The 17675-nt window shown below is 41.6% G+C and overlaps 2 protein-coding genes across 2 annotated transcripts; one reads left to right on the top strand and one right to left on the bottom strand.

Annotated features, from left to right (window-relative positions):
* The first annotated feature begins 12734 nt into the window (after positions 1-12734).
* Positions 12735-14076, top strand: LOC130945026 (uncharacterized). Its single transcript, XM_057873678.1, has 2 exons — positions 12735-13398; positions 13526-14076. Exons 1-2 carry the CDS (start codon positions 12879-12881, stop codon positions 13948-13950), a joined length of 945 nt encoding a protein of 314 aa, XP_057729661.1. The 5' UTR covers positions 12735-12878; the 3' UTR covers positions 13951-14076.
* Positions 14077-14337: 261 nt separating this feature from the next.
* Positions 14338-17156, bottom strand: LOC130945976 (uncharacterized mitochondrial protein AtMg00810-like). Its single transcript, XM_057874659.1, has 3 exons — positions 16685-17156; positions 15410-15560; positions 14338-14452 (listed from the first exon to the last, which is right to left on the bottom strand). Exons 1-3 carry the CDS (start codon positions 17154-17156, stop codon positions 14338-14340), a joined length of 738 nt encoding a protein of 245 aa, XP_057730642.1.
* Positions 17157-17675: the final 519 nt, after the last annotated feature.

The raw sequence follows: 17675 nt of genomic DNA, 5'->3' as shown, positions 1-17675 counted from the left end.
CTGTCTTCTGTACTCTTCTTCGTTCACATTTTCAATATTTACCAAGTCAATAATACGATAAACATTACATGACTTTGCTTCATTACAACCATAATTAGGTTTCACGATTAATTGGAGTGTGTCATTAGAACTCGTAGTAGAGATTTCGGCTTATAATAATGCACCAAAAAATTCTAACCATTCGGTTAAGGTTGGTGCTAGCTTGATATTACACAGCTCAAATCAAATGCAGCCACATATATATAAATAAGTGTGCTTTATTTGTCACATTATATCAAGTTGATCATTGTCCTATTTGAGATAGCGAAAAGTGATAAGTCATTAGCCTTGCGCCATTCTTTTTATTTATTTATTTTTTATGGTTGGCGGATAGAGAAGTTTGTCACCATCATGAAGGTACTGTGCGTATCTAACTATATATCATTTTTGACCGTACAAATATATTTATGCACATTTTTTTTTTCAATGTAAAGGATTAAATTAGGAATTTAGGATTAGCTTTCGTCATTGAGAACATTGCGTGTTCAAAAACTTGATTGATTTTTGTTCATACCCTGACCCAATACTAAGGCCCAGATCCAACTAAAAGGCCTAATCTAAAGGATTAAGCCTAGCTAAGCGCCGCCTTTTACATAAGAAGTCGGTGTCATTCACGACTTGATTTGAAGAGGTCGGATGTGAGATTGGCTGGCAGATAAACACTCATTCAAATGAGTAACCGCCCCTAAAATCTCTCTAACCGCCTCATAAAGCCATATCTTAACCTCCCCAAGATAATAGGGACGGTTACTACCCTAAAGATACGGCACTACACCAACGGTGGTTATTGGCTCACCACTATAAATACACTGACATCCCTCAGGTATCTCTAAGTCCAATACTCTCTAAGACCTGCTTACACCCTTGCTAACTTAGGCATCGGAGTGTCTTTGCAGGTACCACCCCCCATTCACACACGAGCACAAGTCGGACGGAGCCTCCCGAGTTGCGGACCCACCTGGAGTCCTCCTCTGTTATACACTTGGGCCGCCGAACGCCATCCATTGGACTAATCTCCGGTTACCTACCGTAACATTGGCGCCGTTGCCGGGGACCCGCGAGATCATCCCTCGATGGCTGAAAGATCCCATGAAGAAGGCCATGTCGAAACGGATTCTGAGCAAGAGAATCTGGACATGGGCAATGACAATGAAGACACAGCCCAACATCAAGACAATGATCAACACAGAGAGGGTACCTCCGGAGTAAAAAATCCGAAGGTAAATTCCTCAGATGGGCGTGAATCAGAAAAGGACGGACCATCCCACGTAGCTGAATTAATAGGATTGGTCCATAGCCGCCTGGAGCAATTGGAACAAGAGCGGGAGAAACAAAAGGAAACCGAAAGGTACCTTAAAGAGGAGATGGAACGGCGAAAAGAGTTAGAAAGAAAACTCTTACAGCTAGAATCCTCCCTCAAGAACTCCCGCAATGAAGGCGAAGATCAACTCCTGGGCGGAGAAGATCCCTTCAGCGAGGACATAATGAGGGCAAAAGTTCCAACGAACTTCAAAAGCCCTGATATGGACCTCTATGATGGAACCACGGATCCAAAGCATCATCTAAGCAATTTTAAAAGTCGGATGTATCTAGCCGATGCCTCTGACGCTACGAGATGCAAGGCATTCTCGACAACTTTATCGAAAGCAGCGATGAAGTGGTTCGATAGCCTTCCCCCGAGATCCATCACCAGCTTTGAAGACCTCTCTAGGAAATTCTTGATGAGGTTCTCAATACAAAAGGACAAAGTAAAACATGCACCCAGCCTCCTGGGAATAAAACAGGAGGTCGGAGAGTCTTTACGAGCCTATATGGAAAGGTTCAATAAGGCATGTTTAGAGATCCAAGACCTGCCCACAGAGGCAGTAATAATGGGGTTAGTCAATGGACTCAGAAAAGGTCCCTTCTCACAGTCCATATCTAAAAGACACCCCGTTTCTCTAAGTGATGTACAAGAAAGGGCCGAGAAGTACATCAACATGGAAGAGAATGCAAAGCTAAGAGACCTGAGTTCACGACCTGGACCCACTTCCTCCTCTAGGGAGAGAGAAAGGGAAGTCAAGAAGAAGGAAGAGCTCGATCTCGAGAGGCCCAGGAAGTACCACTCTTATACTCCTCTAAAGACCTCTATAGTGGACGTATACAGAGAGATATGCAACACTGAAAGGCTGCCACCCCCAAGACCCATTAAAAATAAAAAAGGGGGAAGTCGCAGCGAGTATTGTGAGTACCATAAAATATATGGTCACTCCACCAACGACTGTTACGACCTCAAAAATGTGATAGAAAAGCTGGCTAGAGAAGGCCGGCTTGACAGATATCTCATGGAGAGGTCGGACACCCATGGAAAGAGAAAGCGGGATGATATGGACAGGAGAGATCCGCCACCACAGACCCCAGAGAGACATATCCATATGATCTCGGGAGGATTTGCGGGAGGCGGGATCACCAAATCTTCTCGCAAAAGACATCTCAAAAGAGTCTACCAAGTCGAGGAAGAGACACCCGACTTCCCCACCATCTCATTCACGAAAGAAGATGGGCAAGGGATAATCCCCGGGCATGATGATCCCGTGGTGATAACTATGATCCTAGCCAACGCCCATCTCCACAGAACCCTAGTAGACCAAGGAAGCTCGGCGGACATCCTTTTCAAGTCGGCCTTCGACAAGCTAGGGTTAGATAAAAAAGAGTTAAGAGCTTACCCCGACACCCTATACGGGTTAGGGGATACGCCAATAAAGCCACTGGGATTTTTACCCCTTCACACCACCTTTGGAAAAGGGGAAAAATCAAGGACTCTGAGCATAGACTTTATAGTCATCGAGGAAGGGTCAGCCTACAATGCCTTAATCGGCAGAACTACCCTTAATCGCCTTGGAGCAGTGGTATCAACTCCTCACCTCTGCATGAAATTCCCAACTCCCGGAGGAATAGCAACGGTGAGAGGAGATCAGAAATTGGCAAGGAAGTGCTATAACGAAAGCCTAAACCTGAGAAGAAAGGGCAAAGAAGTCCACACCATAGAGTTGGGTGGAGCAAGAACCAGAGAAGAACTACGGCCTCAACCGGGAGAAAAAACCGAGGAGATACAAGTCGGTGAAGAGGAAGGAAAAAACACTTACATAGGAGCCAACCTAGGGGAAACCCTAAAACAAAGGTTGGGAGAACTCCTAAGAACTAATTCCGACCTCTTCGCATGGAAGGCTTCCGACATGCCCGGGATTGATCCCGAGCTCATGTCCCACAAGCTCTCGGTTTTCCCAGGGTCCCGACCTGTACAGCAAAGAAGACGCAAGCTCGGCCCAGAACGAGCCTCAATAGTAGAAGAACAAGTACAGGCGCTCCTGGAAGCCGGCTTTATTAAAGAGGTCAAATACCCAACATGGCTAGCCAATGTAGTGCTAGTCAAAAAACAAAATGGTAAATGGAGAATGTGCGTCGACTATACCGACCTGAATAAGGCATGTCCTAAGGACCCTTATCCTCTACCGAGTATTGATACCCTGGTGGACTCCAGCTCGGGGTACCAATACCTGTCATTCATGGATGCCTACTCGGGATATAACCAAATCCCGATGCATGAACCCGATCAGGAGAAAACATCGTTCATCACACCAAAAGCCAACTATTGCTACGTGGTCATGCCATTCGGACTAAAGAATGCAGGAGCCACGTATCAAAGGCTGATGAACAAAGTGTTTTCCCCCCATATAGGGAACCTAATGGAGGTATACGTCGACGACATGTTAATAAAAACCAAACAAGAAAACGACCTCTTAACCGACCTCTCACGAGTCTTCAATACTATAAGGTCGCATGGGATGAGACTAAATCCCGCAAAATGCGCCTTCGCAGTAGAAGCAGGGAAATTTCTAGGCTTCATGCTAACGCAAAGAGGGATTGAGGCCAATCCCGACAAATGCAGAGCCATCCTAGAAATGAAAAGTCCGACTTGTCTGAGAGAGGTTCAACAGCTTAATGGCCGACTTGCAGCCCTCTCCAGGTTTTTGGCAGGATCGGCACTAAAATCCCTTCCATTATTCTCCTTATTAAGGAAGGGATGCCAGTTTGAATGGACTCCGGAATGCGAGGAGGCGTTCCAAGAGTTCAAAAAATTCTTAAGCCAGTCTCCTATCTTAACCCGACCAGTACCGGGAAAAGACCTTGTCCTATACCTATCCGTGGCAAACAGGGCTGTCTCATCGGCCCTGATCAGAGAAGACGAGGTCGGTCAACACCCGGTCTACTTTACCAGTAAGGTTCTACAAGGCCCTGAGCTAAGGTACCACAAACTAGAGAAGTTTGCTTACTCCTTAGTGATAGCCTCACGAAGGCTACGACCTTACTTCCAGGCTCACACAATAAGAGTCCGTACGAACCAGCCCATGAAGCAAATCCTTCAAAAGACGGATGTTGCAGGGAGAATGGTTCAATGGGTGATAGAGCTCTCCGAGTTTGATTTGAGATACGAAACTCGGACTGCAATTAAAGCCCAGTGCCTCGCCGACTTCATAGCGGAATACGCAGGTGAACAAGAGGAAAAAACGACTACATGGGAACTCTATGTAGACGGATCCTCCAACAAGACGGGGAGCGGCGCAGGCATAATATTGGTGGATGGAAAAGGAACCCAGATAGAGGTCTCCTTAAAATTTGAATTTCCGGCTTCAAACAATCAGGCAGAGTATGAAGCCTTGATTGCCGGATTAAAGTTAGCAGAAGAAGTTGGCGCTACAAAGGTGATGATCTACAGCGACTCACAAGTGGTGACTTCCCAAATAAGTGGAGAATATCAGGCGAAGGACCCCAATATGAAGAAATACTTGGAAAAACCCTTGGAACACCTGGGGCACTTTGCGGAAACCGAGGTTAAGCACATAACTCGGGATCTAAATAGCAGAGCTGACGCCCTATCCAAGTTAGCAAGTACCAAACCCGGAGGGAACAATAGAAGCCTGATCCAAGAAACCCTCCAAGAGCCCTCGGTATCAAAAACAGAGGATCAACAAGAGGTACTTGAGGTAATCGGCCTAAACCTCGGATGGATGAATCCCTTAGTCGAATACCTGAAATTCGACATCCTCCCCAAAGAGGAAAAAGAAGCTAAAAAGATCCGAAGGGAAGCACAACATTATACTTTGGTGAGAAATGTCCTTTACAGAAGAGGGATATCAACACCATTGCTGAAGTGCGTGCCGACCTCAAGAACCGCCGAGGTATTGGAAGAGGTACATAGTGGAATCTGCGGAAATCATCTCGGAGCAAGGTCATTAGCCAGAAAAGTAATCCGAGCCGGGTTCTACTGGCCAACCTTGCAGAAAGATGCCACAGAATTTGTGAAGAAATGCCAACCATGCCAGATGCATGCAAAATTCCACGTGGCTCCACCAGAAGAGCTCATCAGTATAACTTCCCCCTGGCCTTTCGCAAAATGGGGAATGGACTTGTTAGGTCCTTTTCCCCAAGCACCAGGGCAAGTCAAATAGTTGATCGTGGGAATAGATTACTTCACAAAATGGATAGAAGCGGAACCACTAGCCACTATCACCGCCCAAAGAAGTCGCAGGTTCCTCTACAAAAACATTATCACAAGGTATGGGATACCTTATTCCATTACCACAGACAATGGAACCCAATTCACCGACGCCACCTTCAGGAATCTAGTAGCCAGTCTGAAAATCAAGCATCAGTTCACCTCGGTAGAACACCCACAAGCCAATGGGCAAGCCGAGGCGGCTAACAAAGTCATACTGGCAGGATTAAAGAAAAGATTACAGGAAGCAAATGGAGCTTGGGCTGAAGAGCTCCCTCAAGTATTATGGGCTTATAGGACAACTCCCCAATCCGCCACAGGAGAAACGCCCTTCAGATTAGTCTATGGCGTAGAAGCCATGATTCCAATAGAAATCAGTGAGCAAAGCCCAAGGGTAATTCTCCACGATGAGGTCGGAAATATACAGGGGCACAAAGAGGAGCTCGACTTGCTCCCCGAAGTCCGAGAGGGGGCCCAGATAAGAGAAGCTGCACTAAAGCAAAGAATGACTGCGAGGTACAACAAAAAAGTCATTCGAAGAACATTTGCTACAGATGACTTGGTCCTAATCAGAAATGACATCGGAGTCAACAAATCGGGAGAGGGAAAACTCGCCGCGAATTGGAAGGGACCGTACAAAGTCAAAGAAGTCTTAGGAAAAGGTTATTATAAAGTAACCGACCTAAATGGCAATGAGCTACCGAGGTCGTGGCATGCTTGTAATATGAAAAGGTACTACAGTTAGAAGCGAACTCTACTCCCTGATGTACTCTTTTCCCAACTTCACGATTTTTTCCCAAAGAAAAGGGTTTTTTCTGGAGAAGGGTTTTTAATGAGGCATCATAGTAGAGGCTAAGGGAAAATAAGCTATCAAGACCCTTAGTAGCAAAAAGGTACCTTCCCAGTTAATAAAGATCTTTTTCGTTTATTATATCTCTCTTAAATATCCTTCTTTATTTTTATAAGTCTTTCTACGAAACGCGCCGACTTAAGCTCGACAAAACGTGAAAATCCCATGAACCGACCTAACATGGTCGTCAGGATGAAACGACGAGGTACAAGTCGGCGTAAAGAGGTTATATGAGTTGATCGTACTAAACTCGGGAACAGTCCGACTCATAAGTCAAAGACAAGAACCCGAGTAGAAAAACTCGGATATATTCCGAGTTAATGAAAAACGCATCGCAAAAATAACCTAAGTCATAAAAACTCACTAAAACAAAAGTTGAGTATAAAGGATAAACAAAAGAGATATCAAAACCTGGAAAAAGCTCAAAGGTTGCATACAAACCTTTGAACGAAAAGGGGCTTGAGAAAACAATACAAGCCAACAAAAGGTTTCTTCAGAAAAGATCAAACATATCCAAAACAGAAAAGCATGTGCACGCTCAAGGTAACTTAAACCCTTATCCAAAAAAGGGTACGGATTGGAATATTTTGTTTACGGCCTTAAAAGGCCAGGAAAAGCAATTGTTCACAACCACCAAACAAAGAAATAAAGTTTAAAAAAGAAGGGACCCACAGGCCGGGCCCCCATATAGCCATAAAAATAAAAGAGTCATTTTTTTATCGGAATAGAGGAATCACCACCACCAGGAGAAGCGCCACCAGAACCGGGAGGAGGAACGGAGGAAGAACCCGAGGCATCCGTAGGACGAGGAGGAGACTCGATAATTCTCTGTCCCCGAGTCTTCAGGTCTGACTCGGAAATGACCTCGGGGACAGGAGGATCAACGATGGCGCCATCAATAACTACCTTGTCGGGATGTAAAGGAGAAAGGTCCAAGTCGGGAGCGATAACTCTGACTTGTTCCAAGAAAATTCTCCAAGACTCCTCGGCACCATCGGCGATAGAGTCCTCCAACTCGGCGTATGCGTTCCGAGAGTTCAGCAAGTCCTTCCTCACGGCCACAATATCTTGAAATAAGCTATGGTAGCTGTCTTGCGCCGTCTTCCTCAGGTTAGCCTCCAAAGTGCACTGAGCCTAGGGCCGTCAAAATGGGCTAAACCCATCGGGCCAGCCCGTTTACCCGTTTAAATGGGCGGGCTTTGCCCCTAAAATTAAGCCCGTTTAAATTTCGGGTTAAACGGGCTGAGCCCGATTAACCCGAAAAAAATGACGGGTTAAACGGGCTAGCCCGCGGGCTAAACGGGTGGCCCGTTTAATTTTTTTTTCATTTTTTTTAAAAAAAGTAACACTTTTAGCTAATATTTTTTTCGATCCGACCCGAAAATCCGACCCATCAACTAAAAAAAAATTTTTTAAATGGTTTTTGACCTAAAAGTGGTATTTTTTGTCAAAATATTTTTCAAAAAATAAAATAAAATGATAAACGGGCTGGCCCGTTTAACCCATCGGGCTGACTATAAATGGGCCGGGCTAAAAATTATGGCCCGCGAATAAAGCGGGCTTAAATGGGCCAGCCCGTTTAACCCATGGGCTTAATGGGCTGGGCCTAAATGGGCCGGGCTAGCCCGTTTGACAGCCCTAACTGAGCCCGGAGCTTACCTACCTCCTCCCTAAGGTGATCCCTCTCCTTCCTCAATTTATCTCTCTCCTCCTTCAACTCCTTCTCATGTTTTTCAAAAAGAAGAAGTCTCCCCTCCAACTCCTCAACCCTCGAGGTTGCACCCAAGGAGCTAAGGGGAGCCTTCTCAAAGATGTCCAAAAGTTTGCCGCAAACACCCGCCGCCCTAAAACTCTCCTCAGCCATGGTAGTGAGGTGGTTTCGAACAGAAACATCATCCATACTGATAAAAGGATAGATGTTCTTTCGGACGAATGCCATAGCATCCGCCTTAACCCCACCATCAAAAGAAGAAGAGCCAGACTCTGAAGTCTTGCGCTTCTTCTTCTCGGGCTCGGAGAGAATTTGGGCAGAAGGAGGTGGTCGGGGCAAACTCGAGGAAGAAATGACAATGGGTTGAGAAGGAGTGCCAGTGTTCTTAGGAGGAGGAGGTGGAGGAGGGGGGGAGGTGATCGCCCCGGCACCCCCGGACCTAGCCCGGGACTTCGCCTTGGCCTCCCGGACCCTTTGGTAGGCCTCCTGAGCGTTCTTTTTTGCCATATCTACAAAAGAAACAACCAAGTTACAAGTCGGCAAAATGTAAGTCGGCGAAAACAACTCGGAAATAAAGAATGCATGCACTACCTATTTGAGATTGAACGAAAGACGGTGTTCCCTGAAGAATTTTTCTGGTATCCAAATAAGGGGACCTCCCCCACGCTTCTCGGAAAAACCCTACAATGGCCGCCTCCACCTCATCCAGGTCATCGGGACCATATTTTTCACAAGAGGAGGGCGGCGACCAATAAAGGGGAAAGCGGGGAGAGGAATGCTCATCCAGAAAAAAAGGGTGGTGACCCTCTACGGCTTGAACTTTGAAAAAGAAGTTTTTAAAGTCGTGGAAAGATTCATCAAAAAGGGTGAAAATCCTCCGACCTTGAATGGCTCGGAAGGATACCCATTGCTGTTTATTGTTGAGCCCACTAAAGGGCTTGGTCACATGGAAGAGAAAGAAGAAAATCTTTAGAGAGGTCGGAAAGTCCAGAGCATGGCTTATAAACTGATAAATCTTCAAAAAACCCCAAGAATTGGGGTGAAGTTGAGTAGGGGCGACATTACAATGATGCAAAACAGATATCTCAAAATCTGAGAAAGGAAGAAAAACACCCAAACGGGTGATCATGCACTCATACATAAAGAAAAAATGAGGGGCCTCCTCATTTTCTCTCCCAAAACAGACCCGGTCTTCAGGACCCGGGATTATCAGTTCGTATTTGGGCTCGTCCTCCTCTGAAGTACAGAGCCTGTGATGAGTGCGAAGATGAGTGATGAACTCAGCATCGACCAACGGTTCCTCCCCAAGGACCGTAACATCTACCCATTGAGAAAGAACGTCTACGGAAGCCATTTTTTATATAAAGAAAAGTGGCAGAAACCTACAAAAAGGGAAAAGAAAAGGAAAAATAAAAAAATACGGCCTCTAAGGAGAAAGATTCGAAACTAGAATCTACAGGTCAACCTATCTACTTGCAAAACAAAACATGCAAACAAAAAGCATGACATAAAAAAGGCAAAGCTAACCTTTATCCGAAAATGAGGGTTGGGGAAGAACAGAAATCTTTGAACGCAAGGATGCAACACGAACAGGATAAGGAGAAGCTTGAAAGATCGCGGAAACGGAAAATGGAAAGAGAGGGAAAGTATTTATAAAATAGGCTAAGGGGCATAATGGTAAAAACGAGGCAGCCATTAATGCGACTGCACCGTTACCAAAGCCCTCAATCCCTAAACGCCTTCTCAACGGACACGACGCTTGAATTGACATAACTGTCAGAAACTAAAAGTCGCGAAAATCACGTCGGTTTCCAAGATTCGTGTTCTTTCAAGCAAGTCGACTACGCACCCGAGTTGAATACTTGAACCCAAACTTTAAAGAAAATTTGGGCTCAAGTAGGGGCACTGTTCATACCCTGGCCCAATACTAAGGCCCAGATCCAACTAAAAGGCCTAATCTAAAGGATTAAGCCTAGCTAAGCGCCGCCTTTTACATAAGAAGTCGGTGTCATTCACGACTTGATTTGAAGAGGTCGGATGTGAGATTGGCTGGCAGATAAACACTCATTCAAATGAGTAACCGCCCCTAAAATCTCTCTAACCGCCTCATAAAGCCATATCTTAACCTCCCCAAGATAATAGGGACGGTTACTACCCTAAAGATACGGCACTACACCAACGGTGGTTATTGGCTCACCACTATAAATACACTGACATCCCTCAGGTATCTCTAAGTCCAATACTCTCTAAGACCTGCTTACACCCTTGCTAACTTAGGCATCGGAGTGTCTTTGCAGGTACCACCCCCCATTCACACACGAGCACAAGTCGGACGGAGCCTCCCGAGTTGCGGACCCACCTGGAGTCCTCCTCTGTTATACACTTGGGCCGCCGAACGCCATCCATTGGACTAATCTCCGGTTACCTACCGTAACAATTTTGATCCTTCAACCCATTGCAAGCAGCTAACTAGGGAAATAAACTTTTGAGATTATTAACACCATAGAAATTCAAAATACACATATTTTTCCTTTTTTTTTTAAATTTAAATTTGTAAAAAAATGACACTTTTTAGATGTTTGAATGGCATTTTAATTTTCTTTTATTTATAAAATATATTATTTTCTCTGTTATAAGATTAAAATAATGTACTTTTTAATCCACTTGACTAAATATCTTTCAATAATTATTGAACAATATTTTGGTCAAATAAACTAAAAATATGTTATTTTAATTATGTAAAGAAGAAAAATGTACATCGTATATACAAAGAAAAGAATGTCATTTAGATTTAAAAAAAGTCTCATTTTCTCTAATTTGTATATATGTAAAATTTGGAAGACATTATTAGGTTTAATTTACTCTTTTTCATAGTAAAAAATTAATAGTTATAAAAATTTGAACTATTGAAACTAGTAAATATTAATAATCAAGTTAGATATACTAAAATTAGCCACCAAAATTAGTTATGAGTGTAAAATATATATATTAAAATATAAAATATATATTAAAAATGAGTTAATATATATATATGGTTAATTTGATAACTAATTCATAGTTAATTATCAGCTTAATTTTGAATATATTTTTATATTTTAATATAATTATATATGAGCAGTTGGTGTAGTAATTTATTTGTTCATGTAAAATTTTGACGACATTATTAGGTTTACTCTTTATATGTCTATGTTGTACTAAACGAAATAAGATGTTACACATTAGGTTTTTTTTTTTTTTTTTTGGGGATAAATGAAAAGAAAAATTTGGCATAAATTATGGTGATTGTTAGATGAATGAAATATTAGAGCTGCCGTATTTATCAATAGTAATTAATAATGTATCACATTATATTCATTGCATTGATATGTTGATTCAATGTTTCAATACAATGAAATTCCTACTTTGTTTGGTAGCTGGTATCCAAAATTGATACCGCTACATGAACAATTGGATATGAATGGACGAATGGTCATTAATTTAAGAGTTTCACTAAAAGATCAATTAAAAAAGTAGTTCATTAGAGTTAATTAGTTAAAAAATAGGTTTATTATAAAAAAATAACTTTTATTATTCTTATTTTTTTATTTTTAAAACTAAAAATAAAAATAAATTAACTTGAATTAATTTATGTTGTAATTACTTCCTTAAATTTTTTTAATTTAATTAATGAGGGGGAGAATAAGGATTTTACACTCTCATATAGACATGGTCAAAGGTCTTCACATTTTGATCTCATCCCTTTTTTCAGGGTCGGTTTGGCGGTGGACTTTTGTGTAGGACACTCCCTGTTTGGCATGTGATGTGGGCGAGCCTCCCCAGACCCCATAAGCTGCGGGAATCCACAATTCCAGATTCCACTATCCATATTCCGGGATAAACGGTCATATTTTATAGCCGTTGTGCCTTCTATTTTCATTATTCAAATGCTTAATTTATCACTGTCACTGACACCAACCTGGCCCAAAAGCGTGATTATTAAAACTGCAAATAGGATTAACGAACACTAATCACTTTATAGCTGTACGATACTAACAATTAAATTAAGTAAAGCTAATACTTAACGGAATCTTTCTACAAGTGTGCTATGTAATGAGGATGATGATGTATTGATATGTGTGTTATAAGATTTTTGCTGTGTTCTATGTGACACCACACACCAGTGCCTCTTATACTTTGTCACGTCTCTTGCCATGCAATAATGCCGACTTCATGCATCTCACTTTAATGTTCCTCTGTGGATTTAAAACAAGTTATACAGCATAGCTAATATTTCACTGTAAATTAAAACTATAATTAACGAATCTGACTAACTCATTTCGACCTAGTTGAAATTAGTACTAATTGAAGAGAACGAATTTCACCAGAGCGAGTATTTCTTATTTTTTTACTGATGTAACAGTAAAGAACAACGGTGGACAGCCACATTACATTTACATATACCAATGTTTTGAAGGTGCAGTGTCCTTTTCATCGAACGGTCCACATGTCATGAGAACCCACGCTGCTCAGTGGCCCCAACCCTCTACAGTCTACCCAAAAGGTCATAGCCTCATAGGGCATATGGCATACGGCATAGGGGTGCACCTATAAGTACACTCTCTTCTCTCTCCTTCTTACTTTCTCTTTTCTTTCTCTCCCAACGTTCCAATTTCCTCTGTACTAGCAAACCACCCCAGCGGACCAGGTAAGTCCGAGTCCCCCCTTTACGCACAGCACAAGCTCTCAAAAAAGCGACACAAAAAATGGGTTTTCTTTTCGTGAAAACGGTTGTAATCTCCACCGGAATAGTGTCCATGGCAATGGGGCTGAAGCTCACAGTTCCACTCCTCACCGAAGCCGTACCTTCCATCTCCACCTTCTTCTTCACTTGTCTCACTCCTCCTTACCTCTACCTTCTCCTCAACTTCATCATTCTCTCCATCTTCGCCACCTCTAAGCTCACCCACCACCACAACCACTCTCCGCCAGACTCGCCTCCCGAGACCCTCCTCTACCACGCACCCGAACCACTCAAGATCTCGCAAAATGACTACAGCGGCATCGTTTCGGAAGAATTCCTTTACGAACCACCGAAAACCAACGAAACCGTCACAAACGACGAGAACTTACCGTTGAAAACGACGGTTACCGTATCCGAAGAAGCCGTTGGCATGCAGAAGAAGGACTCCTCGGATCTCGATTTGGCGTTCTCCGATGAGAACCAGAAACCGCCAGTATCCGCCAGGTTCAGCCACCGGAAAGCTGCTAAAGCAAGTCCAGAAGGTCCGTTTTCTCTCCGTCTGTTTCTATTTCTGTTTTTTTTTTGTTTGAAATTTGAAATTGAAAATTAAAAATGTTTTAAATGAAATTTGTTAGTACTGTTGTGACGGTTATAACTAATTACTGACAGGAGGGAAGATGGTTGCGTTGGGAGTAGCGAAGCCGAAGAGGCAGGACACGCTGGAGAGCACGTGGAGGACCATAACGGAAGGTCGGCCCATGCCGCTGACCAGGCATCTCAAGAAATCTGACACGTGGGAACAGGCTCGCCGGAGCGCCACTCCGTTGACGGATCTCAACGGCGGCGAAGGAGGTAAGACGCCTCCTCCTCCGAAGATGAAGAAGGCCGAGACATTCGGCGGGAGGGAGAACAACGTTTCTCCGGCTGGTGGCAGCAGCAGCGCTGGCAGGCTGAGGAAGGAGCCATCACTGAGTCAGGATGAGTTGAATCGGCGAGTTGAAGCGTTCATTCACAAGTTCAATGAAGAGATGAGGCTGCAGAGGCAGGAATCGCTGAGGCAGTACCGTGCGATGGTAAATGGCGGAGTTCACTGAGATTCAGAGACTGCCATTGCTGTTGTTTTTACAGATTTGCCCTTCGAATTAGGGAATAGGAGTTTTTACCCTTTTTGTTTTTTGTAAAGCAATGGATGAAAAGAAATGGATACGTTTTTGTAATGTTTTACAATTGCCAAAAAGAAGATTGTTTCTGATATCACAGATTCACATTTCATATTAGGAAAAATACAAGGAATCAAGTTAGAGGCGGTCAAGATTTGAAAACAATAGATTAAGAAAATAGTAACTTTTCATAAAGGTTTCCACTCCTTTTCATCGCAGTTTGGGAAGTGATCTGGCTCCTATTGCGCAGACCGCCGCATCACCATTTTTACAGTACGCTGCGCACGTCGCCATTCTCATCACACCGTCGGTTGATCTATCTCACTTGCACCCACGCTGCTCGCCTGTCACATCTTCGCGGCTTGCATGACCAAGGCCCGCGTTTGTACTACAGCGGCCTCCACCTCGACGATCCTTTGCGCAGTGCCGATATCCTCTACAACCAATTTCCATCACCGCAATGCGCTCTTTGCATGCGCTGTTTCCTCTTCCGCAGAATTACCGTAGCGCCTTTTCCCTCGTGATTCACAAATGGCAATCATTAGGCTCTCTTTGGTTAGTGGGTGGTAATACATAAGACATAGACATAAAGACATAAATTTTTAAATTTGTTTGGTAAAGCCGTGCTAGGGAGCCAATGTCATGAAACCACTCATATCATGGAACCACTCATCCCAAAAGCTTAAACTAATTTTGAAGTTGACCAACATCAAACTCTTGACCTTTCGGATATAGAGTTATAATACTATGTCATGATACCACTCATTCCAAAAACTTAAGCGGATGGAAAAATGTAACACTAATAGTTATATCTCTAATACTGAATTCGACATCCCTAAATCTTCATTGTACACATTGTACAAATATTCCATTGGCTCTTTATACTTTTTCTATTTGGTATTTAAGTACATGCATTCAAATTACAATTATAACAAAATGACACTATTAACCTTAGCATCGTTATCATCTCTCTACCTCTATCACCATCACCATTATCATGTTAACTCAGATTATCACCATTAATAATTTTTAATGCAATTACAAATTCAATTCAACAAATCAACAAACTAACACAAAATCACTCTAACAATAAAATTAATCAAAATTCAAATAAATAATAAATAAAAGAACAGAGAATTCTCTCTCCAATTATCTTCTCATCTCGCATGCAAAAAGTACAATCTAGTTACAGTGACAAACAAAAAAATTGAAATTGAAATTAAAAACAGAGAATTATTCTCATCACAGAAAAAAACTCTAAAGAACTAGAAAGTAAAAAACAAGAATAGAACCAGAGCAAAATAGATGACCATATGGTGGAAGAGAGGCAGAAGCGTGAAAGAGAGACGAAGGCATATCTAAAAAAAGAGTTGCGAGTTAGATTTGAAAGTGCCTGGACATGACACTGGTACCGGCACTAGCACCTCCCTTGCCAGCCTCATGCTGCAAAGTCTTAACAAACCCAAAATCTGTTACATGAGGCTTAAACTCATGATCAAGCAATATGTTATTGCTCTTCACATCCTTATGAACTATAACATGAACTATAACAGGCACACAATTGATCTAAAAATCATCTTAATGGAAAATTTAAAAAACTAATTATAGTTATTTTTATTGTTCGATATACATCAATCCATGATGGACATCTACATCTAGGTTTGTGTGTCCTTAAAAAGATCCATATATCATTACACGCACAAATCAATTTGTTTATCCTTCACCTAAAGAAGAAAATTAAAAAAAATGTATATAAAAACATGTTTACTATGTAACTTAAGTTGGTGTCGTGAATATAACCACTTGAAAGTAAAATACCCACAACTTAGTTAGTCCCAAGATCTCTTACTCACATAAATAACACTATCATGTTTTCAATTTCTTAGATTCATTAACACTCATGATACTCATAGAACAAAACACTTATCATAATCATAATTTGATTTCAAAGAATACACACATCTCAACTATGATACCGATTCCACCTATTTATAGTTGTTTATAGGCGGTGGTTTTATAATACAAAAGCACTTTCTAACATAATAAACTATCCTTAAGTATTGGCGGCAGGAAGCTTGTGGAAATACTACTTGCATGTGTTTTCTTCAATTTGAACTCTAATCTTTTGACTTTTCAAACTTTTCAACATATATATTTGGACTCATGTATTCTAGTTATTTCTTGATTCTCATATCCATGCAACTCTAGCTAATTCATGATAATTCCAATGGCGGTGCTTAGTGCAAGTTGATTTAAATATCTAACATTGCCTCCCTTAAATCAAGCTTGTAGAGTTTATCATTCCAAACATTTTCTTCAACTTGTAAAATAACTCTATTTTTAATGGCTTTGTAAATATATCTGCAACTTGTTCTTCAGTTGGACAGTACTCGATCACAACTTCTTTTTCATTCACTAACTCTCTGATTTTATGAATCCGAATATCAATATGCTTCGATCTTCCATGAAATACTGGATTTTTGCAAAGTGCAATAGCTGACTTGTTATCGCAAAATATTGTTGTTGGAGTACTTTGTTTCTCGTTTAATTCCTCGAGTTCTTTTAAGCCAAACTGCTTGCGTTGCACAACTTGCTGCCGCTATATATTCTACTTCTGCTGTAGAGAGAGCAACTATTGGTTGTTTCTTTGAAGACTATGAAATTGTACCAGAACCAAGATGAAATACAAATCCTGAAGTGCTTTTTCTTGTTTCTATATCTCCAGCCCAATCACTATCAGTGTAACCACCAAGATTCATTTCAGTAGTATTTTCATAATAAATACCATCATTTAAAGTACATTTGATATATCGAAGAATCCGTTTTGCCACTTGTAAATGGTTGGTACAAGGTTCCTCCATGAATCTGCTAAGCAAACCAACTCCAAACACAATATCTGGTCTAGTCGCAGTCAAGTACCTTAGACTTCCAATTAAGCTTTTGTAATATATAGAATTTACTGTTCTTCCTTTATCTTCTCTCAACAACTTGAACTTCTCTTCGACTGGAGTAAGAATTGGATTTGAATATTCCATCTGAAATTTCTTCAAAATATCATTTGCATATTTCTTCTGAGAAATGAAAATACCATCATCTCTTTGAACCACTTCAATGCCAAGAAAATAAGACATCAAGCCCATTCCGTCATTTCAAAGTGTTTTATCATGGCCTCCCTGAATTATGTAATTATCTTCAAATTGTTCCCAGTAAAGATCAAATCATCAACATAAAGACACACGATCAAGATATCTCTAGATTCAACGATCTTGATATAAAGAGTATGCTCAAATGGACATCTTCTAAAATCATTCTCAATGAAATAAGAATCAATCTTCTTGTACCATGCTCTTGGTGCTTGCTTTAACCCGTACAAAGCTTCTTCAATTTATAAACTTTATCTTCTTTTCCAAGAATTTCATATCCTGCAGGTTGCTCGACATACACTTCTTCTTCTAAAGTGTCATTTAGAAATGCAGACTTAACATCCATTTGATGTATCTTCCACTTATTTTGAGCCGAGAGTGAAATAATCATACGAATAGTGTCTAATCTAGCAACAGGAGCAAATACTTCAAAGTAGTCAATACCTGGCTTTTGTTTGTATCCTTTTGCAACTAATCTTGCTTTGAAACGATCAACTTCACCATTGAGTTTGTACT

The sequence above is a fragment of the Arachis stenosperma genome, chromosome 8 (genome assembly GCF_014773155.1).
Source record: "Arachis stenosperma cultivar V10309 chromosome 8, arast.V10309.gnm1.PFL2, whole genome shotgun sequence".
NCBI classification, from domain to species: domain Eukaryota; kingdom Viridiplantae; phylum Streptophyta; class Magnoliopsida; order Fabales; family Fabaceae; genus Arachis; species Arachis stenosperma.
Note: the sequence above shows the minus strand (reverse complement) of the source record. Positions and strands in the feature narration are given on the sequence as shown.